This window comes from Harmonia axyridis, chromosome 2 (genome assembly GCF_914767665.1).
Source record: "Harmonia axyridis chromosome 2, icHarAxyr1.1, whole genome shotgun sequence".
Taxonomy (NCBI): Eukaryota; Metazoa; Arthropoda; class Insecta; order Coleoptera; family Coccinellidae; genus Harmonia; species Harmonia axyridis.
Genome location: NC_059502.1, coordinates 38258283 through 38285340, shown reverse-complemented (window position 1 = coordinate 38285340; position 27058 = coordinate 38258283). Strand labels below are relative to the sequence as shown.

Here is a 27058-nt window from a genome sequence, read left to right as displayed (position 1 = left end):
TTATAGGAAGCCCTTCTGGCATTTTTTAGTGTTAGGTTAAGTTTTTGGGAAGCTCTTCTAGCTTTTGGTAACTAAGAGACTTCTTTTTCATAATTTTTTGATTATTATCAACCACTGCAGAAATTTTAATTTTATTAAACGTTTGACTTGAGTGAATTGTTTTATTGCTACTCTGGTAGAGGAGTACGCAATTTATTCTTAAGACAGGCATATCTCTACCTGGCGCCCATTATTACCTTCCATCTAATTTTGAAGAACTCACTCCCATCTTCACTGAGTGTAGTCGCGAGCCGAATTTTAGCCTTGTGACCGGCTTACTCAAGGTCGACACGTCACAATATGTGAAGCAGAAAATCAAAATGCATGTATCAAAAGTCTTGAGACTGATCTAAAAAATATGAATGAATGGTTCCTTAATAACAACTTGATGCTAAATTTGGAAAAAACAAAACTTTTAATAGTCAGTTGAGTCAGTTGAAAACCTATCATTTTTAGGAGTGAACATAGATCGTAACCTCAACTGGAGTAGTCACGTTGAGAAGATTTCTCCAATGATAGCACGCTACGGCTATGCATTGCGGACAATACGGATGATAGGGCTGGATGCTGCTCTAACTGCCTATCATGCCTACGTTCATTCTAGGATAAGATATGGAATCATCTTCTGGGGAAGATCTAAAGAAGCGCAGCGAGTTTTTCTTTTACAAAAAAGATGCCTAAGAATCATCTTTGGCATGAATCAATATGAAACCTTCAGGAACATATTCAAGAATTTCAACATCTTAACACTGTACGGTCTATATATATGAATCACTGATGTTCATAGTAAATAACTATAATGATTTCAAAGATCTCCAACATTCCTATAATACAAGAGGAAAAAAATATTCTTCAAGAGGATAAGCCCAATTATTCATATTTACAGAAAAATGTAACTTATAGCTTGCTGACATTGTGGAATAAGTTGCCAGAAAAATTTAAGTCATTACCAAATAAGGTGCAAAAACAAAAACTTAAATCTTTTCTTATTGATAAAAGTTATTATAATATAGGAGAGTTCTTACAGGAGGGTGATTTTGAGAAGTTTTAATTCAATTTTCATAGTTTTTTCTTTATGTTTGTATGTATTTTGATTGAATCTACACCTGTATGGTATTTTGATTTAATAAATTATTATTATTATTATTATTGTTATATGATTGTTTAATACTGTAACTGCAATTTGTCCAATGTTGGAGATTTTCGATGTCTTTAGTCTTGGAAGAATAGGTCGTTTAAGAGGATCAGTACCCTTGAATTCTATGAAATATATATTCATTGTAGCAGATCATAGCTTTAATAGATTTCTTTGACTTTTTTCTCGGTTTTCGACAGTTGCAGTTTGTATAATATTCTGCCGTGGCTCATCTGCTACTGCTATTTAATCTCCGCTGTTTTGTTTCTCAGTATTAATTTTTGTAATGATTTTGTGTTGGTTTTCAGCACAATCGGAGTTTTCTTCAATTGTCGCTTCGTATGGTTCCTGTTCTGTATCTTCAGTTGGACATTTTTTATGATGTTGAATATCTCAACGGTTTCAACTTCATTTCTCAATATGACCCGGTATTGGTCGGCTACTTTTTGCTCAGAAACTTGAAGATCGGGGTAGTTTTTGTGGAATTTCGCAGCAGCTTTTGCTGATAGCCTATTTTATCCTCTTCTATTCAAGTCACTTCATAGTATATTCTATACCACCGACTTCCCGCATGCTGTCATGTCCAGCGCCGGCTCCGGACTCGCCCTGAAGAACTTCAGGCAGCGGCTCTTTATTTTTATTTCTCAAATTCACCATCATTCATGGGTACTCCAATGTCGTGGGAAAACGGCCTTTGATCGCTTTTTACGATCAGCAGAGCTTCGGCTGAAGAATTTATGAGCTGCTTTCCACACGGCTTCGTCCGCTGCCCTGGAAGGGACCTTTTAACAGGCTTCAGCTTACCGGATGAGAGAGCTCCTTGAATCTGCGATAGGCAGGAGTCGATTCAACTCTCCTGATAGGTGAATCACTAGGGATTTCCTGCCGCTACCCATTATTTCATCTCATTATCCCGACTTCTGCTCAAACGCGTAGGATTTCTCCTCGCCGTCGGCTTCTCACTCCTCGCTAAGAGGAACATTCACTCAATCCGAGATATTTAAAATATCAGAAGGTTACAGCATGGTCGTGTCTGGTCCTTGTGGTCCTCATGGTTCTCGTCGAACTTCTGATCCTCTTACACGCGATGCTTGGACCTGTCCTTCGCTTCTTAGGAATTTTCCCACCGTCCTTGCAGTACCTAAAAAAACAGCCTTTTGCATTATATTACATATATACTCACTAAGTCCTAGTTGCGTGATATTTCTCTTGAGATTTTTGGATACTATTCCTGTTGTTGAGATGTAGTTGGAATAGTTCTCGTTGACATCATTCCCCACTGGCGCTTTATCTGAAATTCGAGGTCCCTATATTTTGAAATTTTTTCGACCTCTTTTTGACGCATGTTGTTGTTATTAGGTATTGCTGCCTTTTGATGTTCATCAACAAGCAGTATATCTGGCCTGTTGTGAGGGACTGTTTTATCAGTCAAAACTGTACGATCCTAGTACAGTTTATAGCGTTCGTTCTACAGGATGGTTTCCGGTCGGTACTTGTAGTATGGCACTTTTTCAGAATGAATAAGTGTTAATTTGGTTGCCATTTCTTGGTGTAGTATCTTTCCTACTGCATCGTGTCTCTCTTTATATTCATTTCCTGCAAACATTTGACATCCACCCGTGATATGTTGGATTGTCTTATTCGTTGGACATCTATAACGGCATCGATCGTCAGTAATAGTTCGATCCTTTATGATATGCTTGCAGTAATTTCTTGTTGAGATCACTTGATCTTGGATGGCTAAAAGAAATCCTTCCGTTTCTGGATACATCGCAACTGATGTAAGCCAATATTCCGACGCTTCAATGTCGACATGATCCTGGTTCACCTCGTTGAAATCTCGTCCATGTAGGGACTTTTCTCTCCATCTTTGCAGTTTTTCTTGGATTGTCTGGTGGTTGTATGACACAGTACTTTGTAGATCTCTGACGTGCCTGATTTGTCTTTGAAGTATGTTCGTATGCATTCAGTTTGATCATGAGCAAGTTCCATGTTATCTAGGAGACCTCTGCCTCCTTTATTCCTCGGCAGTGTCGTCCTCTCAATGCTATTTTTCGTATGGTGCTTGTGCGCTTTTTTCATCAAGGTTCTCATTTTGCGTTGCAGATTTTCTATATTTGTTTTGCTCCATGGAATTATACCGAAAGAGTATGTTAGAATTGAAAATGCATATGTATAAATAGCTCTCGTCATGTTCTTGCTGTTGAGGTTTGTGTTTAAAATTTTGTTGATTCTCCTAATGAACTCAGTTGTCAAGTTTACCCTCATTTTTTGATGGTTTATTCGTCGGTTTTTTTTTTCATTCCCAGGTATTTATAAAGATTGTCTGATTTCATTGATTCTATCTCCTCTCCATTGGAAAGAGCGATCGGTTCATCTTGGGTTTTTCCTCGCACTACGCTAATAGTACGACACTTGTCCAGTCCGAATTTCATCCCTACGTCTTTCGGAAAATTTTCCACTAGTTTGACCATAATTTGCAAGTGGTTTTTGTTGCCTGTTATAAGTTTTAGGTCATGCATGTATAGCGAATTATTGAGTGCAATAGTATTTCTATTTCCTTTGACATTGAAACCTTTTTCAGTAGAATTCAGTTGTTCAGAAAGGGGGTTCAGCACCAAGCAGATCCATAAGGGACTCAATGAATCTCCTTGGAAAATTCCCCTTTTTATTGGAATCTCTTTAGTAGTTATGTTCGGCGTAGAGAGTTCGATATTCGTTCTCCAGTTGCACATTGCATACTTCAGAATGTTTATTTTAATTGGATCGATCTTGTATATTTTCAAAAATTTTGTCAGCCACCCCTGTGGAATAGAGTCGAAGGCCTTCTTATAGTCAAAATATGTCATAAAAAGATTTGTGTTTTTTGAAGGCTTGGTTGCATATGATGGAATCTATTATCAGCAGTTCCTTCGATCCTAGTGCATTCTTGGAAGATCCCTTCTGCTGTGCTGTCATTATGTTATTTGTCTCGCAATGTTTGTCGATACGAGATACTAAACATGATGTGATGATTTTATATATTGTTGGTAGGCATGTAATTGGTCTGTATTTTGATGGATCCGCTGTGTGTTGGAGATCCTTCGGTAGGAGGTAAGTGGTCCCTGTTGTAAAAATTTAGGCATTTCCGTTGGATTACTTATAACACCATTTATGGTTTCAACTAGCCTGCCGTGTATACCCCAAAATTTTTTCAACCAAAAGTTGTGGATTCCATCTGGGCTGGGTGATTTCCAATTGTGTGTGTTTTTCAATATTTCATGGAATTCTTCTATAGAAACTGCGTTATACGGCATGTGTTCTATTGTCTCACAGGATTCCTCTTCACTTCTTATCCAATCAGCCTTGAAGTTGCAGGGGGTTGATGTAGCTAGTTGATCTATCCAAAAATTCTCAATATCCTCGATGGTTGGATAACTTGGTGTTGCTGATATATTATTGTTCATCATTCTATAGAATTTTCTTTCGGAGTTTTCAAAAATCATATTATCCTGTTTTCTTCTATAGCACTCATTGTATCTTCTGGGTCTTTCGGAGTACACACTAAATTTTGGTTTCAGTGTGTCTAAAATTTGTTGAGCATTTTCATTGTTTGGATCTTACGTTGTATGTTGCCGGTGACGATTCATTATTATATTCACCATTTTTTGTAGTTTTCTAGACGGCGAACCTTTTGCAAATTGGGTGAGTCTCTCAATATCTTGGCGGATGCTATGAACTTTGTCTTCTAGCCTTTTTTGCCAATGTGGTTCATTTTGTTAGGTTTTGGCTTCACACTTAGCACTGTTGCTATTGAAAATGCTGCACAGTATATGATGAGGTGTAATGATTCGAGACTATGGTAGTCCGAAAAATACTTGGGTATAATCTCCTTGTTGGTCATGATCAGAAGATGGGATAGTTTCTTGAATGTCCTCAATCTTGGCAGAATCGGTCGTCTCAATGTCTCAAAATCTACAACGCATCTATTCATTGTGGCAGATAATCGCTCCAGTAGTTCTCTTTGGTCTTCTTCTGGATTTTAGACGGGTGCAGAATATATATTTCATCGTTGAGCATTCATTATTGCTATCACATCTGCGTTGTTTTGTTCCTCAGAGTTCATTTGTGCATTGATGTTGTGTTGATTTTAGCACAATCGTAGTTTTCTTCAATTGTCGTGTCGTTGTTAGTGAGGTCCTATTCTATAGCCTCAGTTGTACTTCATTTTTTATGGTGTTAAGTCTCTTATCGGGTACAAGTTTATTTCTCAATATGACCAGGTATTGGTCGGCTACTCTTCTGTGGAATTCCGAGAATAATTTTTGCCGGTAGCCTATTTTATCCTCTTCCATATAAGTCAGTTCATAGTATATGCGCATGATTGTTTCATTCATCGAACTTGTCCATTTCATGCGTTGGGGATCCTGCGCAGGACTCTTCGACAGGTTTCAGCTTTCCGGGTCAGGGATCCCCTGCAATCTGCGGTGGGCAGGAGTCTATTCAACTCTCCTGATAAGTGAATCGCTAGGGATTCACCTACTGCTACCCCTTTAATTAATATTGTTATTATTATCACTTCATAACAGTTCGAACAGAACTTACGATACTTAACCTGCTATTATTTAAGGTACCGAGCATAGTTTTGCCTTCTTACCTTATGACCCTTCTTATTTGTTTCTGTATTACGATTTATATCGTGTTGTTTATGTGCATTCCTATGTCTCTTATAGGAATTGCCAAAACTCACATTCACATTTCCTCTTCCATAGAAGTCTCCTCTTTTTGAATTTTGGTATTGATGTTTACTCAATTTCTGTTTTTTCCTAGTTGATTTATCTCTGGGTTTTTCGTGATAGCTCTCTTAGCACATTTTTAACGGAGTTTTAGTCAACTGGTCTTTTCAGCTCGTAATTTAGATATTGATTGGATTTGATCTCTCAGATCTCTTGACCTCACAAAATGTGATTTTTATCGATGGGTGTATACAAAGAATGAAATTTCATCAACTGACCTAGATTATTCGAAATATCGAATAACAACATTATATTGTATAAATGTGAGTAAGATGACGTAAAAGAAAACTTCACTGTATATAGAATACTTGTATGAAACTGCGATTGCTCCGCTATTTTTCCTCAATAAAATATTCAATCATCTTTTTGAATCACCTAGTATACTTTCTTTTAACACGTTTTAAGTTTCAATCAAAGGGGATGGAAAATTTTTCTCTATAAAAATTAGTATCTCTGAAATTATTCAGCTGGATTTTCTCTTGAATTGAACTGGACCATTGAGAATACCTAGGGACGAATTTCATCCAAATAGAATTCATCAAATTCGTTAAAAATTCTGCAGTCATCATCATCATTTCGCGAACCGTATTTTGTAATGATTGATGATGAGATAGTAAATATAAAAAATACTACCTCAAAGGGTAGTATTTTTTGAGTCAACATTATCAATATCTCTGAATTAAGACGTTTAAGTGAAATGTAACAATATAATACCTTGCTATCGAGAAGTCCCCCTATTTGAGTCAAGTTACAGTCCCTTTGCACAACATAGTCGAGCATAGTAGACTCCATAAGAAAAGCATAATTTCCTTTTAAAACTCTTTGGATTCCATCTTCATAGGTTGAAACAAAAACGGAAGGCTTACGATTCTCCATGAAACGCCACATTTTTCTATACGTTTCTATCATAGAGTCCTAAAAAATGAACAAGATTACATATAATTATAATAAGTTTATTGATGTCTTTATATTACAAAATATGAATGAGATGAGTCGAGATTATACAAAAATGAAATCTGTTTCCGAAATATCCAACCAGAAAGCTATCATCCATAAAATATTATTTAATGCTATAATAACATTTATGAATCAATTCACATTCAACCAATTTTTTGATTTCTTATTTTCCAATAGTTTCGCAACTGATGGTATAGTATATCCAAAGTCACTTGAACTAGTCTATAAAAACGCTTGGCCATAGATGTCTCTTTGAAGTGGATACCGCGATCCGCTAAATACCTGAGTTTATTTGAAAGTATTGTTAGGCAATAAATTCACTGGTTCCAAAGCAATTTCTAGAAACTTGAAGAACCTTTGTATAATCGAAATATTCTGCTTCCTCCAAGTGACTTTGGATATACTATACATGATAACCTATACAAGATTATTGCCTGATGAATAGGAGATGTTTCAAATTTGGCAGTTGTGTGAGGAGCAAAACATAGAGTAATCGAATTTCTGGTTGAATAATCAGTTATAATATCACATGAGCATAGTCAATATTCGATTATACACCGAGACTTGAACTACGCTCTCGTGATGTTTCGCGAACTAGGTCGAGTGAAGAAATATATTGTTGAGTTGGTATTCGTTTCAATTATTTAACGAATAATTTCAATAACTATTACCAAAGCGCTGCATTCACTCCGATGACCAATATGACATCGGCATAGCACAACATTATAATTAGTTATTACTTGGTTATCATCAGTTATTGTTTAATTAATGAGAAAATATTGGGAATATTGGACGCTATTTTATTTCTATTCGCTTCTTATTCAAGGCTTAAAAAATAAATACACAAATATATTAGGCATACAATATGACATAATGTGAAAATACATTACCTAGTTAAGCTAGGTTGACATGGGAAGTAGATGGCGAACGAAATGACTTATATTCGTATTTCCAGAACCTATTTGGCATATTTATGTTGTTTCACTTTCTTAAGCTAGGTTGACATGGGTAGTGCATGTCGTTTCATGATTTCACGCCTTTTTCACGGGCGACGAAATGACGTATATTCGTATCTCCAGAACCTATTTGGCAAATTTATGTTGTTTCTTCGTCGGCACAAAGGGATGCCGACCAGCCCTGATGACTGCACTTGTCTTTCAGCGTCAATCTAGATATTTATGACTATGGTGGGGCCCTTTTTTGATGGGAATTAACTTTGTCGGTATTCCTGCCTGTTGTTTATGACCGAATTAAATCTCATTTCGAATTTCTAAACATGTGATTTTTGTTGATCAATCGCACAACGTTTGTGGCTCTATTTTTATAGGACGTTTTCTATCTAAGAAATATTGCTTTTTCATTTTCTCTTGCCGTTAATATTTTCACAAAAATTTTTGTCTCAGAATTGTTTTATATAGTTAGGCTATATACAGGGTATCCAGGAAAGACTGCGACAAATGGACGCTTAAATGAAGGTCATCATGAAGGACTCGTATCAAGATCGCCGTTTGCTATATACAGGGTGATGTTAACCTGTGAAATTTCATAGTTCAATAACTCTTTAACTAATCGACCGAATAATCTCAAATTTTGAAGTGTAGTCACTCTACTATCGTTTCCTTCAATATTTCTGAAATCTCGAACAAATCAGATCCGGACTTTTTTCTATTTTCGGAAATATTGGATCACCCTGTATGTGATCAATAAACTTATCAGTAGAATTAAATTCGAAATTTGCAGATCGCAATTCCTGACGTCAGAGGAAATACCTTTTTCCCTTACCATTTTTTCCGAATCGCCTCGGTTGAAAAGATATGGGCTGTTGAAAATCCATAAAAAAAATGTAATTTTTAGTTATATCTCGCAAATGAAATGGAATCGGACATGTACAAGCAAAGACTCACCCTGTATAGTTGGGCTATATATTTCAGTTAACTAATGTCTGTCAGATTTTCGAACAATTTACTGATTTATGTCCTTTGAAGAAAGAGTAGAGGTTTATTTCTGAAAATCTGACCAGAAAAAGGCAACTGCACAAATGTAGCAAAAGTATCTGAAGCAATTTTGGCCGAAGAAAAACGAGAGTGCACGACTAACTTTCTTCAATTTTTTTTCACGGAAATGACAGGGGCACAACTTTCCATAAGTAATATAGTAAGAATAATAATAAACTATAATATATTATAATATATTTTTTTTTTTTATCACCATATAGGGCAGGTATATATATATATATATATATATATATATATATATATATATATATATATATATATATATATATATATATATATATATATATATATATATATATATCCGGGTGACTCGGGTATGCGGGGTTGTCATTCCCCGAAGGCATTATGCCCCCCTGCATATATATATATATATATATATATATATATATATATATATATATATATATATATATATATATATATATATATATATATATATATATATATATATATATATATGCAGGGGGGCATAATGCCTTCGGGGAATGACAACCCCGCATACCCGAGTCACCCGGATCTTCAAGCCAGCAACCCGAAGATCTGAAGAAATTAGTGCTCCTATTACTAGAAGTCAAAATCAGGGCGGTAGGGGACAGCGGGCTGGTCCTCTTCGGAGCCGTCCGGAGGAAGAGCCTGATGGGGGAAGCTGTGGTGCAAGCGGCGCAGCCCCCCGAGATGGCACCGTAAGCCAGGATCTCGTACCACTGAATGAGGATAGAAACCCCAGTTTGGAGGAGATAGTGTCTCGTCCCACAGGAGTTTCAAATACGCGAGACGCGAGAATGCGATGGACAGAGGAAGATAATGTCCTCATATTACGCGTTCACTACATAGCAACAGATATGCAGCAGAAAACTGGAAGGAGGTATAGGGAACTGTTGACTGAAGTGTGGAATGACATCAATCCACGAAGACAATCTTATGCTAACCTTCTTGCCAACAGAGTGAGATGGCTCCTGGAAAAAGAGAAATTTTCGACAACTGAACTCAACTCAATAAAACAAAGCTACTATATATTTTTTTTTTATTTCACACAAAATGTGGTTCCTCTCGGATTACTCGGGCAAAAGCGCCAAGAACAATCCGACTGATTAGTGTGGAAAGAGTACTTGTCGTATTATGCTGACGGTTGCCAATATTACGGCCTTCTGCATCCAAGTTGAGGTGTTCGAAGGCAGATCCATCTCACGCAAGTGCTCAACGGTTTTTCTATGTACCAGCCCATTGCAGCTAATCACCAATGGCTTTATTTCCACTTTTTCCAGCCCATAAGTTTGCTTCATCTGCCTTGATAGTATTTCGTATTTGGCGATCTTCTCTCCGTAGGCTTTAGCAAGGTTTTGGTCTAACGGCACCGTAAAGTCTATGATGATCGCCGATTTCCTACGCTTATTCCATACGACCATATCAGGTCGATTATGTTCAGCACCCGGGTCTGTTTGCACTGTTAGGTCCCAATAGATCTTGATTTCGTTGCCTTCCCGGACAGCCGTCGGTTCGTAAATGTGATGAGGGACGAATTCTTGGAGTAGCTGTTCCTTGAGACACATAAACTGGTGTACAACTTTGCCCATGTTGTTATGGCGAGACAAGTATTTTGTGTTAGCTTTTGTCGAGCATCCAGATGACAAATGCTGCACAGTTTCCTCAACGTTATTGCAGAGCCTACATTTTGTGTTTTCGATGTTTTGTTTCATTATGTACTTTGCGTAGGCTCGTGTAGGAACAACTTGATCCTGTATTGCCATCAGGGTTCCCTCAGTCTGAGGATAGAGATAACCCTGAGTTAGGTAGGTGTTCGTGCTAGGCAAGTCGACTTCTGGCTGCTGCAGACTGGCATAGAATCGTCCATGCAAGGGCTTTGATCTCCATTTATTTTTCCATTTTTCGAAAATGTTCTCTGTTTCAGGTTCCTGCCCGTCATCGCCTCCTGTCAGCGTGGACACATAGCGCTGGCTAGCAACCCACTGGTGCACTGGTAAGTTGCTCTGCAGAAAGAAGGTTTTAATTCTGCTTTCCTCTTTCAGATAGATGTTCTCCAGTGAGCTCAGGCCTCGCCCCGACTCTCTACGTGGAATATACAGCCTTTCAATAGCTGAATTTGGGTGGAGTACACAATACTGTTTCAAGGTGGTTCTAGTCTTCCTGTCTAGACGCTCTAGATCCGTCCGAGACCAAGTGAGTACTCCAGCGGTATATATGAAAGCCGGTATTGCCGAGATATTGATAGCGGTCATCTTGTTCTTAGCTGAAAGTTGTGTATTTAAAACTTTCTTTATTCTAGTAAATAGCTCCTTCTCGACTTCCTCCTTATTCTCTCTCTGTCTTATCTCATATGTCTCCTGGACCCCAGATATTTATACCTCTCTTCTGTCCCCAAAGTTGGTAACACTTGTCCGTCTATCAACACCATATTTTCTTCACGTTCTAGTTTCCCTCGCCTCACACTGATCGTTGCACATTTATCCAGACCAAATATCATCCCAATATCTCCGCTGAACCCTCTCACCAACTCGAGTTCCCCTTCCAATTGCTGTCGGCCTCTAGCGAACAATTTAAGATCGTCTACATAGAAAAGATGAGTGAGCTTTCTACTCTGGTCTAATGAGTATCCGTAGGACGATCTGTTCAACATACCACTTAAGGGGTTTAGGGCGAGACAAAACCACAATGGTCTGAAGCCGTCTCCCTGGAATATACCTCTTCTAATAGTTATTGAGGTTGTTTTGTGCGAATTTGATGTTCCTTCAAGAGTAAGTGAGGTACACCACGTTGACATCAGGGAGCGGAACAATGAATGCACCTGTGGGTTTACCTTGTATATCTTCAGGATATCGAGCAGCCAAGTGTGGGGCACAGAGTCAAATGCCTTCTGGTAATCTATTCAGGCCATGGAGAAATTTTTTTTCTTTTTTTTCGCCTGTTTGGTGATTATATTATCAATTACCAAAAGCTCCTTACTGCCTCTGCCACCTCTTCTGCAGCCATTTTGTTCCCAGGCTAACAGTTTATTATTTTTCAGGTGAATCCGGACCTTGTGACCGACCGTTGAGGTAAGTATTTTATAAGTAGAAGAAAGGCACGTGATCGGTCTGTAGTTTTCAGGTTTGGTAGGATCTCCTTTTTTGAAGATCATGGACGTCGTGCCTTGTGTGAGGAATTTTGGGATCTTTTCCGGGTTTTCCAAAGCTGCATTCAAAAGCCGCGCCAAAACCCCATGAGTGGACGGTAAGTATTTCCACCAATAATTATGAATATTGTCTATTCCAGCCGTTGTCCAGTTTTTCATTTTTTTGACTGTCATCGCTACATCTTCCTCGGTGATGACGACCGAATGCATTTCAGATAGATTTGCATGTATTTTTTTTTCACTTTCTATCCATGTGGCTTTGGTGTTGTGGCTTTTCCTTTCTGACCATATGTTAGACCAGTATTTTTCGAATTCCTTCAGTTCAGGATCAGCTGCTCTCGGAGATTTTTGCTGGGTTCTATGGTGATCTCCCAGATCTTTAAAGAAACTTTTTTGATTGGTGTTGAATTGATTATTTTGATGGTATCTCCTAGTTCTTTTATGGTATCTTCTCAATCTGCTGCCTAGGATTGCCAGTTTTTGCTTTAAGGTCTCCATATGAATCACTAACTGTTGTTTGTACTGAGCATCTTTCCTTTTCAGTTTTAATCTTCTTGAATAGCACTGCACTTGTCTGATTACCTTTTTACTAACTTCCTCCTCCTTCAGGTAAGAATGAAGGATTCCTATTTCCTTCCGTAGGATTTCGATTTTCTTTTCCAATCTTTCCTCCCACGGGGGTTTTCTCTGTTGGTGTGCCCTTTGTGTTTCCGTTACTGTCGGTGTTTGCAGTATATTGTTAACAACCATTGCAGCGCAGTAGACCTTGTGGCAAATACCTTCTAGGTTCTTTGTGCTATTCAATATTTCACTCAGTGCAGTATTTACGGTGGACATTGTTGTTTTGGAATCCTTATTTTTCTTTATCTTAGGAATTCGATGTCTATCTGGCATTTGGATTCCATCCCACCTTAGGCATTCCTCTTGGAAGATTCCGCGTATCTCACGTATAGTCCCGTCCGGCTTTGCTTCCACCGTTAGCTGTAGTCCATCAACCCCATCATCTGTGCTGTCCCGTTCTGGGAGAAAGCTTAATCTATGTATGCTCCTTCGTATGTTATTTATCCTCATCACTGGAGAATTTTGAGCAGCGGCCTTCATTGCCTCAAGCTCAGTCGGTGAAAGTAGCTTGCGGGTTCTTATGTTCCGAATTTGGGCTATCAAGTGTTTTCCGGTGAACTTCTTGTCGGGATAGATCTCCTCCTATCGTTCAGCCAGTTTTTCGGCGTATTTCTTTGTGTTCTTTCCACCTTCAGTAACCAAATAATAAGCATTGATCAGACTGCGGTTCATTTCTCTTGTCCAATGCTGCCTTTTCTGTTCCTGGGTTCCAGCGAGACCGCCTATTTCAGACGTGTCCAAGCCATTAACCCTAGAGTTCCTGAACAATCTTCTTGGCCTTGTGGTGCCAGTTCGTAGAGGAGTGCCACTTGCTCCACTCGATTGTACTAGGAACCGTGAAGATCTTCCCCTAGGCGCGATCCCAACACCAGGGGCGGATTCCGAGGCTTCTTGAGTGTCGAAAGCTCATTATTCACAGTAAAAGGGGTGCTAACCCTCTCACTGGTTGACTCAGGTACGCGGGGTCGTCACTTCCCGAGGACCGTAGCCCCCCTTGCGTATAATATTATTATATATATATATATATATATATACATATATATATATATATATATATATATACAGATACAGATACAGATACAGATAGACTGTGTCTCCCCCGCGAAGTCATCTCAAGCTCGCAGAAACAGGTAATCCTCAGTACAACCAGGATCGTACGAAAATTCCTGCAGGAATCGTAGCTGCCATTCTTGTCTTGACGACCAGTCCGACAAGTATGGGTAAAACCTGTTGCAAACAGTGATTATTAAAAAAAAAAAAAAAAAAAAAAATATATATATTTTTTTTTTTTTTTTATTTAAATTCACACTTATTAGTGGGTTTCGCAGAGTTATCCGGACGCCAAGGCATCAAGGATAACCCTCTTTTTGATCAATGGGGGTATACGACCTTCCGTAAGATATTCACGGTTCCCAAAATCACAGCCTTCTGCATCCATGTGATCGTGTTCTTAGGCAGATTCAGCTCCTTGAGATGTTGAGTGCTCTTACGGTGGACGAGACCATTCACAGTTATGACCGGGGCTTAATTATTACGCTTTTAAGCTTCCACATATCTTTCATCTGATGTGCTAGTGCCTCATATTTCCTAATCTTTTCTGCGTAGGTCTTCGCCAAGTTGTTGTCTTGGGGAACCGCGAAGTCTATTATGGTGGCGGTTTTGTTCAATTTGTCCCACACCACCATATCTGGACGGTTATGCTCAACCCCTCTATCCGTTATGAGCGTTAGGTCCCAGTAAACTTTGGAATGTTGGTTTTCCAGTATAGTTTTTGGAGTGTACACGTGGTGTGGTGTAAAGTGCTGGATGAGGTCTTTCTGAAGACACAACAGCTGGTGTACAACCTTCCTCATATTGTTATGGCGAGCCAGATATTTTGTATTAGCTATGGTTGAGCATCCTGATGATAAATGTTGGACCGACTCCTCCGCAACATTGCACAGTCTACATTTAGTGCTTTCCACCTGCTGTTGTAGAATATATTTCAGATATGTTCTAGTCGGGACAACCTGGTCTTGTATGGCCAGGAATGTTCCTTCTGTCTGCGGAAAGAGGTAGCCTTGCATCAGGTATGTATTCGAGCTCGCCACGTCAACCTCTGGTTGGTGTAGGCTGGCATGGAATCTTCCGTGTAGAGCTTTTGATTTCCAGCTTTCTCTCAGTTTTTCAGATGGATCTTCGTGTGCGTCTAGATCTTGGTTCCCTCCAGCAGTCGCACAGGAGCGTCGGTGAGCTGCAACCCATCGATGAACAGGTAAGTTGCTATTCTCGAAGAATGTTGTTATTTGTTTTTGTTCTTTTTTGCAGGAAAGTTCGAGGTTGCTCAGGCCGCGTCCTCCTTCTTTACGGGGTAAGTAAAGTCGTTCTATGGCAGAATTAGGATGCAGCATACCATGTTTAGTCAAGGAAGTTCTTATTTTCCTGTCTAGTCCTTCTAAGTCCGTCTTAGACCAGGTTAGCACTCCAGCAGTGTACAATAAAGTTGGGATGGCCCAGGTATTAATGGCCACTATTTTGTTCTTCGCTGAGAGTTGGGTATTCAGTATTTTGCGCACCCTCCTGATAAGTTCTAATTCGGTAGTTTTTTTGTTTTCCTGATGGTTTATTTCGAATGACTGTTGAATTCCTAGGTATTTGTATCTCTCATCTATTTCCATGCTCTGCATCACCTTACCCTCAGAAACCTTGATGTCATCTGTTTCTATAAATTTCCCTCTTTTCACTTCCACAAGCGCGCACTTTTCCAGACCAAACTTCATCCCGATATCCTCACTGAACCTCCTAACCAATTCGAGTTCCCCTTCCAACTGTTTCTTTCCTCCAGCGAACAGCTTCAGATCGTCCATGTAGAATAGGTGTGTAAGTTTGATCAGTTCGTCGATCTTGTAGCCATATTCAGATCTGTTAAGCATGCTGCTAAGTGGATTCAGAGCTAGACAGAACAACAGCGGACTCAGGCTATCTCCTTGAAATATACCGTTCTGTATTTTTACTTCTTCTGTGTTGTATTTTGTTGTTCCCGTGTGAACGGTTATCTTTGTGCGCCAAGTTTTCATTAGGCTTTTAATCAGCCCGATCACCTGTTTGTCCACTTTATAGATCTCCAATACCTCCAGCAACCAGGAGTGCGGTACCGAATCGTACGCTTTCTGGTAATCGATCCAGGCCATCGATACATTCTTTAGTTTCTTTTTCGCCTGTTTTGTCAGTAAATTATCGATTATCAGAAGTTCTTTGGCTCCTCTTCCTTTGTCCTTACACCCATTCTGTTCCCAAGCCATTATATGGTTGTTTTTCAGGTGGATCTTGATTTTGTGGCCTATAGTTGAAGTAATCAGTTTATAAATCGATGGTAGACAGGTTATTGGTCTATAGTTGCTGGGTTGGGTTAGGTCTCCTCTTTTGGGTGTCATGAGTGTGGTGCCCTGCGTAAAATATTCTGGGATGGTGCGAGGATCCTCTATAGCTTCTCTTATGAGGCGGGCTAGTGTTTTATGAGTGTTTGTGAATGACTTCCACCAATAATTGTGGATGCTATCAATGCCCGGTGTTGACCAGTTTTTTGTTCTCTTTATCGTCGTTCTAACATCTTCTTCTGTTACAACTATAGCAGTCATTCCTCGCAGGTTCTTGTTTTCCTCTTTCTCTCGCTCTATCCATGTTGCTGCTTTGTTGTGCTCGTTTTTCTTCGACCAGATATTTGACCAATATTTCCTCATTTCAACCGGAGCTGGGGTCACTGCTCTGTTTTTGTCCTTCTCTTCGTCTATATTCCTAAAGAACTGCCTTTGATTGTATGTGAAAAGATTGTTTTCTCTGTATCGTTGTGTTCTTTTGTGATATCTCCTTATCCTATTTCCCAATGCCGCGATTTTTTGTTTTAGATTCTCTGCGTGTGTTCTCAAACTTTCTTTATACTGCGTTAATTTGTTTTTCAATTTCAATTTTTTGGTGTATGTTTGCAGCTTCTTTTCAACTTTCTTGCTGGGATTTGGATTATTCAGAAATGTATGCAGGACGCCTATCTCTTTTCTCAGATTCGATATCTTCTTTTCTAATCTCTCCTCCCAAGGTGGTTTTTGTTGTTTATGGTTTTCTTGTGTTGGGGTCTCTTTTCTAGTCTTTAATATGGTGTTAGCAATTAGGGCAGCGCAATATACTATGTGACATAGATCTGCGAAGTTAGTAGAGTTATCGAACACTGATTTCATTGCCTTGTTGATGGCTTGGATGGTTTCTTTCGTGTCTATGTTCTGAGTGAGTTTGGAAAACTTGGGCCTAGCTTCCATGTTTACTCCATTCCAATTTTGGCTGATTTGCTGGAAGAGTGTTGTTATCTCTGTGTGGGTCTCGTCCAGCTCGTGTTGTGTTGTATGCGGTTCTTCAATGTTTTGTTCATTTTCTACATCTTGTTGTGGTGTTATGCTCCTTCTATGCAGACTTCTTCTTATTGTTTCAGCAGTTGTATTTGTTGACCTTCTTGTGAAATTAGCTTTCAGCATGTCAATTTCATCCGGAGCGAGGAGCTTCCGCGTTTTGATGTTTTTAATTTGTGCAATCAGGTGTTTTCCGGCAAATTGTTTGTCTGGGTATCTTACAGACCAGAGTTCCTCCAGTTTTGCCGCATATTTTCTTCTGTTAGTTTCCCCTTCTGTCGCTTCGAAGTATGCATTGATAAGACTGGTGTTCATATCCCTAGTCCAATGCTGCCTCTTTCTTCTTTGGCCAACAGCGGGACTGCCAGGAAGTGACATGTCCAAGCTATTAGCCAACCTTGTCCTATTTGAGCTGCTAGGCCTTGTGGTATCAGTTCGTAGGGAAGCGCCACTTGCCTCACTTTCCACTACTAGAGACTGTATCGATCTTCCCCCTGGCGCAATCCCTACACCGGGGGCGGTATCCGAGGCTTCGTTATTTATATCGAAAGCAAAATGATTGTCACAGCGAAGGGGCTGCTGACCCTCTTCGCTGGGCAACTCGGGTACGCGGGGTCGTCAATCCCCGAAGGCTCGAGGCCCCCCTGCGTATAATATATATATATATATATATATATATATATATATATATATATATATATATATATATATATATATATATATATATATATATATATATATACATATATATAATGTTATATCCCAAAAAATACAACTGTCACTGAATAATCAATTGAAGTGTTTCTCTGAAATAAAAGTTTCTTTTTTTATCATGGAAAATACAACAGGTATCAACACAATTTAATTAATTATAAAACATACCTGAAATAAAAGAAACAACATTCAAAGTTAATTATTCAATCAATTCAATTCAGAATTCAAATTCTCTCTAATACAAAATTCAGTTTTAATTATTTCTGTCACTTTGACATACAATGTAACTTGATAACATACAACAGTCTCCTTACATCTCCCCCCCCTAGGAAGACAGTTTTGGTACAAAACTACTAAACAATCGATATCATCCTTCATCTGCTACTTCTATATTAGGAATCGGAATCAATTTAGAAATATGAAACAAATTCGATTCTGATTTTCTATGTCCTGTATTAATTTCAAAAATCGATTGTGATATTTTTTTCAATATTATATAAGGTCCAATTCTTAATTGGTCTAATTTTTTTCGATTCAGTTTATTTCCATTTTCAACATATACTGAGTCGCCAACTTTGAAATCGTATTCCCTTCTGTTTTTGTCATATATTCTCTTATTGTATTCATGGTATCTATTACTATTTTTTAAGGCAATTTTCCTATCCTTTTCTAGGTTATTCTGGTCCTTCGCTTTCCTTAGTTCATTTGGTAATATTGAAGTATCATCTCCTTGTAATAAATATTTAGGACTGAATCCAGTAACTGTGTGTTCAGTCTCATTGTACTTTTCGACACAATTATGAGCTACTCTTGTCCATGCGTATCTGTTATTTTTTTCATTCATTGCACATCTTAATTTATTAACTAACGTTTGATTAAGTCTTTCATTCAAACCATTGGAGAATGGTGCATTCACTGCAGTGAAAATCATTGTGATGTTTCTCTCTTCTAGGAAATCCTTAAAATCCTTAGAATTTATACCCGGATACTGATCAGTAAGAAGTGTTCCAATATTATAATCTTGAAGTACATTTTCTATAAGCTTGATGAAATCATTTGAGTTTTGTGTTTTTGATGTCAATATGTAAGCAAATCTCGTGAAATGGTCTACTAGCAGATGTAAATATTTCTTAGTGGACCGCGAGCCACCGAATCCTCCTATTGTGTCTATTGAAACTATTTCAAACGGTTTTTCTGCAGGACCTAGATGCGATAACAGACCAATTTTCTCTTGTCTCGATTTATTTTTTATGCAAATTTCACAACACTTACAAATTTTCTTAATATTCTTCAATACATTCTCTGATGTGTAATAAGGGAGTATTTTGCTTTGCATTTGTTTTATCCCTATGTGACAAACATTCTTGTGGGTATTCTCTATAAGTTTTTTACAAAACTCTTCCGACAGTATAATCTTTTCTTTATTTCTTACTTTCTTGTAATATAGACTATTTTTGGAAATAAATTTATTCCTGTTATTTTTTAAATCTTTGTTCTCTTCTTGATCTGCCAAAATATCTTCAATCTTTATCATATTCACTATTTTCAATTTATCTTCTTCATCCTCTTGGGATTCCAGTACTGGATTTCTGCTCAAGCAATCTGCTTCCAAATTTTCTTTTCCTGGACGATAAATTATCTCAAAATCGTATAGTGATAAATAATAAGTGAGATCGCCCAATTCCCCATCTGTTCGAGCTTTAATATTCATTTTCTCTAAAGGTTTATGATCGGAAAATACTTTGAATGATTTTCCTATGAGCCAATGTTGCCAATATTTTACAGATTCTTTTATCGCTAAACATTCTAAATATACAGCCTTCTTCTTTTTCTGTGTTTCGTTCAGTTTTTTTGAAACATATGCCACTGGTTTTTCAACTTTTGAATTCTCATTCAGTTGCGGTTGTTTCAGAACAGCTCCTATCCCTTGTAAGCTTGCGTCAGTATATATATGGATTGGTAGGCCCGGATCGAAAATAGCCAAGATTGGCTGAGTACACAGAAAATTTTTCATATATTCAAAGGCTTTTTGACATTCTTCTGTCCAAATGAATTTTTGACCTTTCCTCAACAAATTATGTAAGGGCTCTAGAATCAATGAAATTTTGGGAACGTATTCGTTATAGAAATTAATTTTTCCTAAGAACTGTCTAATGTTCTTCTGATTTCTTGGTATGGGAAAATTTCGAATTGAAATCAAATTATCTTTTATTGGAGAAACTGAATTATTTCTAATGACGTGACCCAGGTATTGAACTGAGTCCAATGCAAATGAGCATTTAGAGAGCTTCAATCTGAAACCCTCTTTCATAATAGCTTCTAGTAATTGAGATAAATGATTTATATGTTCTTCGAAAGATTTGGAAAAAATTAATATATCATCAATGTAGTTCACGGTAAAATTTGATAATTTGTATTTTCTTATTATGTTAGACAAGATTCTTTGAAAGATAGCTGGGGCAGTCTTCAAACCAAATGGCAGACAGGTCCATTGGAAATGACCCTCTTGAGTTACAAACCCTGTTTTTCTTCTATCTTCAATTCGTAGTGGAATAGACCAAAATGCTGAATTTATGTCAAGTTTCGAAAAATACTTACAATTTCTGGTTTTTATTACTAAATCTTCAATTAACGGAAATGGTTGGGATTGAGGAACAATTATCTCATTCAATTCTCTGAAATCTATGCATAGTCTTGATTTTTTGTTTTCATCTCTTTTATATGCTAATGTTACCGGAGCAGCAAAGGGACTATAGGATTCTTCAATTATATTTCTTTTAAGTAATTCTGAAATTTGTGCTTCTATCTCCTTCTTATCTTCAATCGTGCATCTATAAGGTCTTTTGCTACAGTATTTATCCACTATAAGATCAATTCTGGCTTCATAATCTTTTACCGTTCCAACATCATATTTATCTTTAGCAAATATATTTTTATATTTATCTACAAGATTTTGAATAGATGTTTCTTCCTGATTATTCAAATTACTTGTTAGGACTTCAAAAATATCTACGTCTACATGTTCATTGAAATTTATTTGAAACTCTTCTGGTTTTCTGGTAGAATCAGGAATTTTCTGTTCTATCTCCAATTTTTCATTTTGTATTAATCTAAATTTTGTTATGCAATCTAATCCAATTAAAAAATCATTTTCAAAATTTTCATTACTTATTATGAATACATCTATGTATTCTTCTATATTCAATATTTTTGCTTTTACTGTTATCATACCATCTGTTTTATTCACACCATTAATTGTTCTCAAGTTAACTCCTTGTATAGATTTATTCTCATTTGATTTTAGATGTATAAGTTTTGAGTTTATTAAAGAAACATTTGAGCCTGTATCATAAATAGCGGATACTTCCAACGTGTCATTCAATGTTACCTTGAGCTTAATTAATGGTGGAATTATTAGTTTTTTGGATCAGTGGTGTTGAATTCTACTTCTAATGTTGAATTATTAACGTGTTGCATTCTTTCTTCTTTTTTTTTGAACCAGCATTCTGCTGTAGGATGAAAACGTATTCCTTTATCTTTATTTTTACAAATTTCACAAGGTGACTTGACTGTATTTTCTTTGTTAGAGTAATACTTGTCATTTTTCTTTTCAAAATTTTTCTTATATACCAAATGTTCTAATTTTCCTAATTCATTATAAAGATCTTCTACTATTTTTAAATTTCCTCTATCAATTATGTTGATAACAAAATTTGGCAAACCTGTTGCAATCAGATCTATGAATGTTCCACTATCAATTGAATTTCTTGCTTCTAGTAGAAGTTTTTCTTTTTTTATCGCGTATTCTAATAAAGAGCCTTTTTGGTATTTGAATGAGAACGCAAATCTTATAGAAGACCAACCTTTACCTGTGAATGTTTTACAGAAACTCTCTCTCCATATTTCCCATTTCGATTCAATGGTTAGTTTCATTAGTGTACAACTATACCAATCCATAGCACCTTTATCCATAAATGATTTCAGGATCTCAATTTTGTTTTCATCCACAGATATCTGAAATCGCTCGCATTCTTTCTCGAATCCAGTAATCCATTGATCTGCGCTCGAAGTTCTCCCATCAAATTTTTCGATGGTGAATTTATCTGCTATTCCGCCTATGTTTCTAAGTGAAGTTTGGCCTCCACTCTTTTCAAGTAATTTTTCCAACGCTTTAATCAGTGGCTGGTCAGAGGCATTCACAGAGACATTCAGCTGATCTTCAAGCTTTTCTTCTAAGAAGATATCTTCAAACTGAAGATTACCACCTTCATCCAGATAGGTAGCAGCCAAATCCTCGTTTAAATTAATCCATACCCTTCTGATTTGGTTTCTCTTGGAAATTGAATTTTGAACCTTATTATAAGCTGAAGTTTTTATTACTTGTGTATGTAAACTAGCTCTTTGATAAATATCGGGAATTGCATAATTACGGCCATCAGTAGTTCCAATAGAAGTTATGCAAAGCACATTAGTTTTGGAATCTTCTACACATATCTTAAAATCAAACCGTAGCTTGTCCATGTTTGTGATATCAACAAGAATGTTGTTTCATAATGTTATATCCCAAAAAATACAACTGTCACTGAATAATCAATTGAAGTGTTTCTCTGAAATAAAAGTTTATTTTTTTATCATGGAAAATACAACAGGTATTAACACAATTTAATTAATTATAAAACATACCTGAAATAAAAGAAACAACATTCAAAGTTAATTATTCAATCAATTCAATTCAGAATTCAAATTCTCTCTAATACAAAATTCAGTTTTAATTATTTCTGTCACTTTGACATACAATGTAACTTGATAACATACAACAGTCTCCTTACATATATATATATATATATATATATATATATATATATATATCAGGTGTGTGAATAAGTCTTTCCTGTTTTTTGTAAGAGATGGCGCCACCAATACTGTGCGAGTATTTAATGGTTACATATGTCATAATCAAAGCTTATTCATCTGTCAACAATTTCACACTAACACATTAGTTGAAATTTTTTCGCATCATAATTTTTTGAAATCGTGAAAATGTCGAAATTTGAGCCGAGTCGACGTCATTTGCGGGAAGTTTCACTTTATTGGTTCAATTTGAAGAAATCTGCTGCCGAGGCGCATCGGTTGCTTCAGGGAGCTTATGGAGAAGGTTGTGTCGATGATTCAAGTGTTCGTGGATGGTTTCGACGCTTCAAAAGTGGCGATTTCGACGTGGAAGATAAGGAGCGTTCCGGGCGGCCGCAAATCTTTGAAGATCAAGAATTGGCGACTTTGCTTGATGAAGATTCGTGTCAAACGCAAGAAAAACTTGCTGAAGCATTGGGAGTTGACCGAACAACCATTTCCAAACGTTTGAAAGCCATGGGAATGATCCAAAAGCAAGGAAATTGGGTGCCGTACGAACTGAAGCTGAGATACGTCGAACGGCGTTTTTTCACTTGCGAACAGCTGCTTCAGCGACATAAAAGAAAGGGTTTTCTGCATCGTATCGTGACTGGCGATGAAAAGTGGATCCGTTACGATAATCCGAAGCGAAGAAAATCATGGGGACTACCCGGCCATGCATCATCATCGACGGCCAAGCCAAATATTCATGGCGCCAAGCTCATGCTGTGTATATGGTGGGACCAGCTAGGTGTGGTTTACTATGAGCTTCTGAAACCGAATGAAAGGATCACAGGCGAGGTCTATCGACGACAATTGATGCGTTTGAGCCGCGCACTGCGAGAAAAACGGCCACAATACTCCGACAGGCACGACAAAGTTATTTTGCAACATGACAATGCTCGCCCACATGTTGCACAGCCGGTGAAAACATACTTAGGAACGCTCAAATGGGAAGTCCTACCCCACCCGCCGTATAGTCCAGACATTGCTCCGTCTGATTACCATCTCTTCAGATCGATGACGCATGGCCTGGCTGACCAGCACTTCCATTCCTACGAGGAAGCCAAAAAATGGGTGGATGACTGGATAGAGGCCAAACCGGTCGAATTTTTTCGCAACGGGATTCGTATGTTGCCAGAAAGATGGGGAAAAGTTGTAGCTAGCGATGGCCAATACTGTCAATAATTCATTTGTAACCATTTTTTCACAATAAAGGCTCAAAATTTGAAAAAAAACGGGAAAGACTTATTCACACACCTGATATATATATATATATATATATATGTACCAATCCAGAATCAGCCTATTTTCCAGTGTTCGAATCACCCTTGTATCCAGGAATGGGACACCACTCGCTGTTTCTTCCTCCAACGTAAACTGTATACTTTCATGTTCACTGTTGAACCTGTTTAGAACGAAAGCAACCTGGTCTTTAGGTACAGCACATATTAGATCATCAACATATTTCTTGATGAAAGGAATGTGAAAAGGAATGCTAACAAGAATGCAGTCCAGAAGGAAATCCATTACTACTTCAGCAATGGACGGACTGAAGTTGGAACCCCTAGGGGAACCGAGCACCTGTTTGAAGAACCTACCATTAAAAAAAAATAGTTAGAAGAAAACAGGAACTTAATGGCATAGATGAATTCTTCTTTTGGTAGACTAGTGTGGTTTTTGATAGTATCCCACTTGTTCTCAACAGCTGAGACTGCCAACTCTACAGGAATGTTGGTGAAAAGAGATACAACGTCCAGGCTGATCAGGACATAATCAACAGGTAACTGGAAACCATTCACACATTGGGCAAAAGCAAAGGAATCTTCAATAAAATATCTACTTCTGGTGGAAGAAAGATAGTTAGACAGGATGTCTGTAACAAAAACTGACAGTTTGGAAGTGGGGGTGTTGACAGAAGGTATTATTGTTCTCAAGGCAAGAATGGGTTTGTGGATTTTTGCTAAACCGTAGAATCTAGCGGGAACTGAATTATAAATGTACAGTAATTTACCTTGTACTTGTGTTATGTGGCCCCCACTGACCCATAGCTTAATCAATGGATTACATTTACCTTGTATTGTAATGGTTGGATCTCTGTTAGGAAGAAGTTGGTAATATTGTTCATTGAGCAAAATTGTGTTGGAGAGCTCTATGTACTGATCCTTATCCATCAATACCGTAACATTGCCTTTATCAGAACGTAACACAAGCAATTCTTGATGTTGACTTAGGTACCTCTTACAGTGGTAAAATTCTCTCTGGAAAACAATGTTAGTCCTTTTTCCAGGTTTGATGTAGTTGGTTATAATATTAGCAGCTTGGGAACGTTTGATGTTCTTCCCCTCATCTGACAGTCTATCATTAAGGTCTATAATGCTCTCTACATCTGCCAACAGTCCCTACATGGAAACCTCCTTCAAAGGAATATCAATGCCGAATCTGGGGCCCAGTGTTAGGAATTTCAATATTCTATCTGGTATAATCACAGAACTAACATTCCTAACCCACCTTTCTAGTGGTTCTACTCTCTTTAGAAGTTCATGCGATAGAGCTCTCACCTTCATCAGATTTCTCTACTTGATGGCAGCAAATTCTCTTCTGTACCTTCTGGACTGGTAAGATTCAAAACGAATTAGCATCTCTGGTGGAAGCAACCCCTCCAAGATCTGCCACAACCTGGAAGACTCACACTCCATTCTTCCTATCCTGGTCACAGTCACAGTGATCTCAAATTGAAGAACGAGACGCCTTGATTTCTCCAACAAAGCTTGAACCTGTCTGGACGAACCTGAATCACTTGCTGAGCTGAACAAATAATTCATATTGCTGGAAATATTTTTGGGAAGTAAACCCTGTCTTTTGCATTCCAAAAGGAACACTCTTCGGTTTCTATCAGATGCCAGTTTCATATTGTACGAAGACCATGACTTCAACGCCTCATATGCTACTCTTCCATAGTTGTTTCTTACTTCTGCATAAAACCCCATGCTTAAATATCAACAATTTTAATTCCCAATATACAACAATAGTTATAAGTATGATAAGGGGTGTGGGAAAATTGATAAGTGTTATAATTTCACTCTTCTTTATTTCATTTAGTCGACGTTTCGATCCCGATGGGGACCTTCTTCAGGACTCTACAATAGCAATAGAAAACAGTCAAAAACATGGCAATCACAAAACATGTAAAAATAGTACATACCGGAATACAGAGTTGTAAAGATCTTATTTGAACACAAATCAATAGCTCTCAAGAAAGCAATGAACAAGAACATCAACAAATTTAGCGAAAAAAGATCTGATATTTTGTAGCACAAGAGTAGAAATCAATTATCATATGTAAATAAGGTAAACAGAATAATCAACAAAATGAGAGGTTGTCAAAAATGTTGTCAACCAGACTTGCCACAGAATACACGCACATGACAAATGAAACATAGAATAGCATTAAATCACACTTGGTCGCAGTAATTCACTCTCACCGAACTCAGAAAATATGCGATTATTGAAAGACTCCATGAACCGAATCCAATCCCCTCTCACAGAAATAGTCCGGAACGCAGAATTAATTATTACGTTATCCCGACTGTAGAACTTGTGGAAATATTCATTCTATCTGATCCATCCAATTCACTGCCACCAAACTGGTCATAATGAATCAAATAAGTGTATATATCGCTTAATCAATGCATTACATTTACCTTGTATTGTAATGGTTGGATCTCTGTTAGGAAGAAGTTGGTAATATTGTTCATTGAGCAAAATTGTGTTGGAGAGCTCTATGTACTGATCCTTATCCATACCGTAACATTGCCATCATCATCATCATCAACATCACCCTGTATATATATATACAGGGTGAGTCTTTGACTTGTACATATATTTTAACCCAAGATTCCTGAGGTCAAAAGAAACACTTTTTTCCTTTACCATTTTTTCCGATAAGGCCCGGTTAAAAAGATACAGGCTGTTGAAAATCGTTAAAAAAATGTGATTTTCGGCTATATCTCGTGAATGGTTCTATCGAAGGAAATGATTTTTGAAATATAGCTTTTTTTTGATGTGATACATCTTCTCCGAAAACAAGATTCCATACACATTCTTCTGTTTCTTTATTATGAACATCATATCCCATAAAAATACCAGAAATTCGAAGAAACCAACTCTTAAGAGTAATTTGAACGTTCATTGAAGAATGTTTGGCTAATTTGAAAAATAAAAGTATTCTTCATATTTTCTCGTACAAAGCGCCGTTTTCGAATAACTTGATCTTAAAAAAAAAAAATTCAAAAAATTGGGTACTTTGGCTGAATGCAACTCTGTTCTGTTGTGGAAAAAAAACCACAGAACTGAATATTTACTATGATGTCATGTCTCAGATTTTAGAATTGAAGTACTAGTCA

The 27058-nt window shown here is 37.5% G+C and overlaps 1 protein-coding gene across 9 annotated transcripts in view; it reads right to left on the bottom strand.

Moving 5' to 3' along the window:
- The window catches only part of LOC123672359 (glutamate receptor ionotropic, kainate 2-like), a 528220-nt gene that overhangs the window by 32936 nt on the left and 468226 nt on the right, over positions 1–27058 (bottom strand). For all 9 annotated transcript variants that reach the window (XM_045606439.1, XM_045606445.1, XM_045606440.1 and 6 more), the window contains one exon: positions 6664–6864. In XM_045606439.1, coding sequence (XP_045462395.1) covers positions 6664–6864 — 201 coding nt within the window. The remainder of the gene's footprint in view (positions 1–6663; positions 6865–27058) is intronic.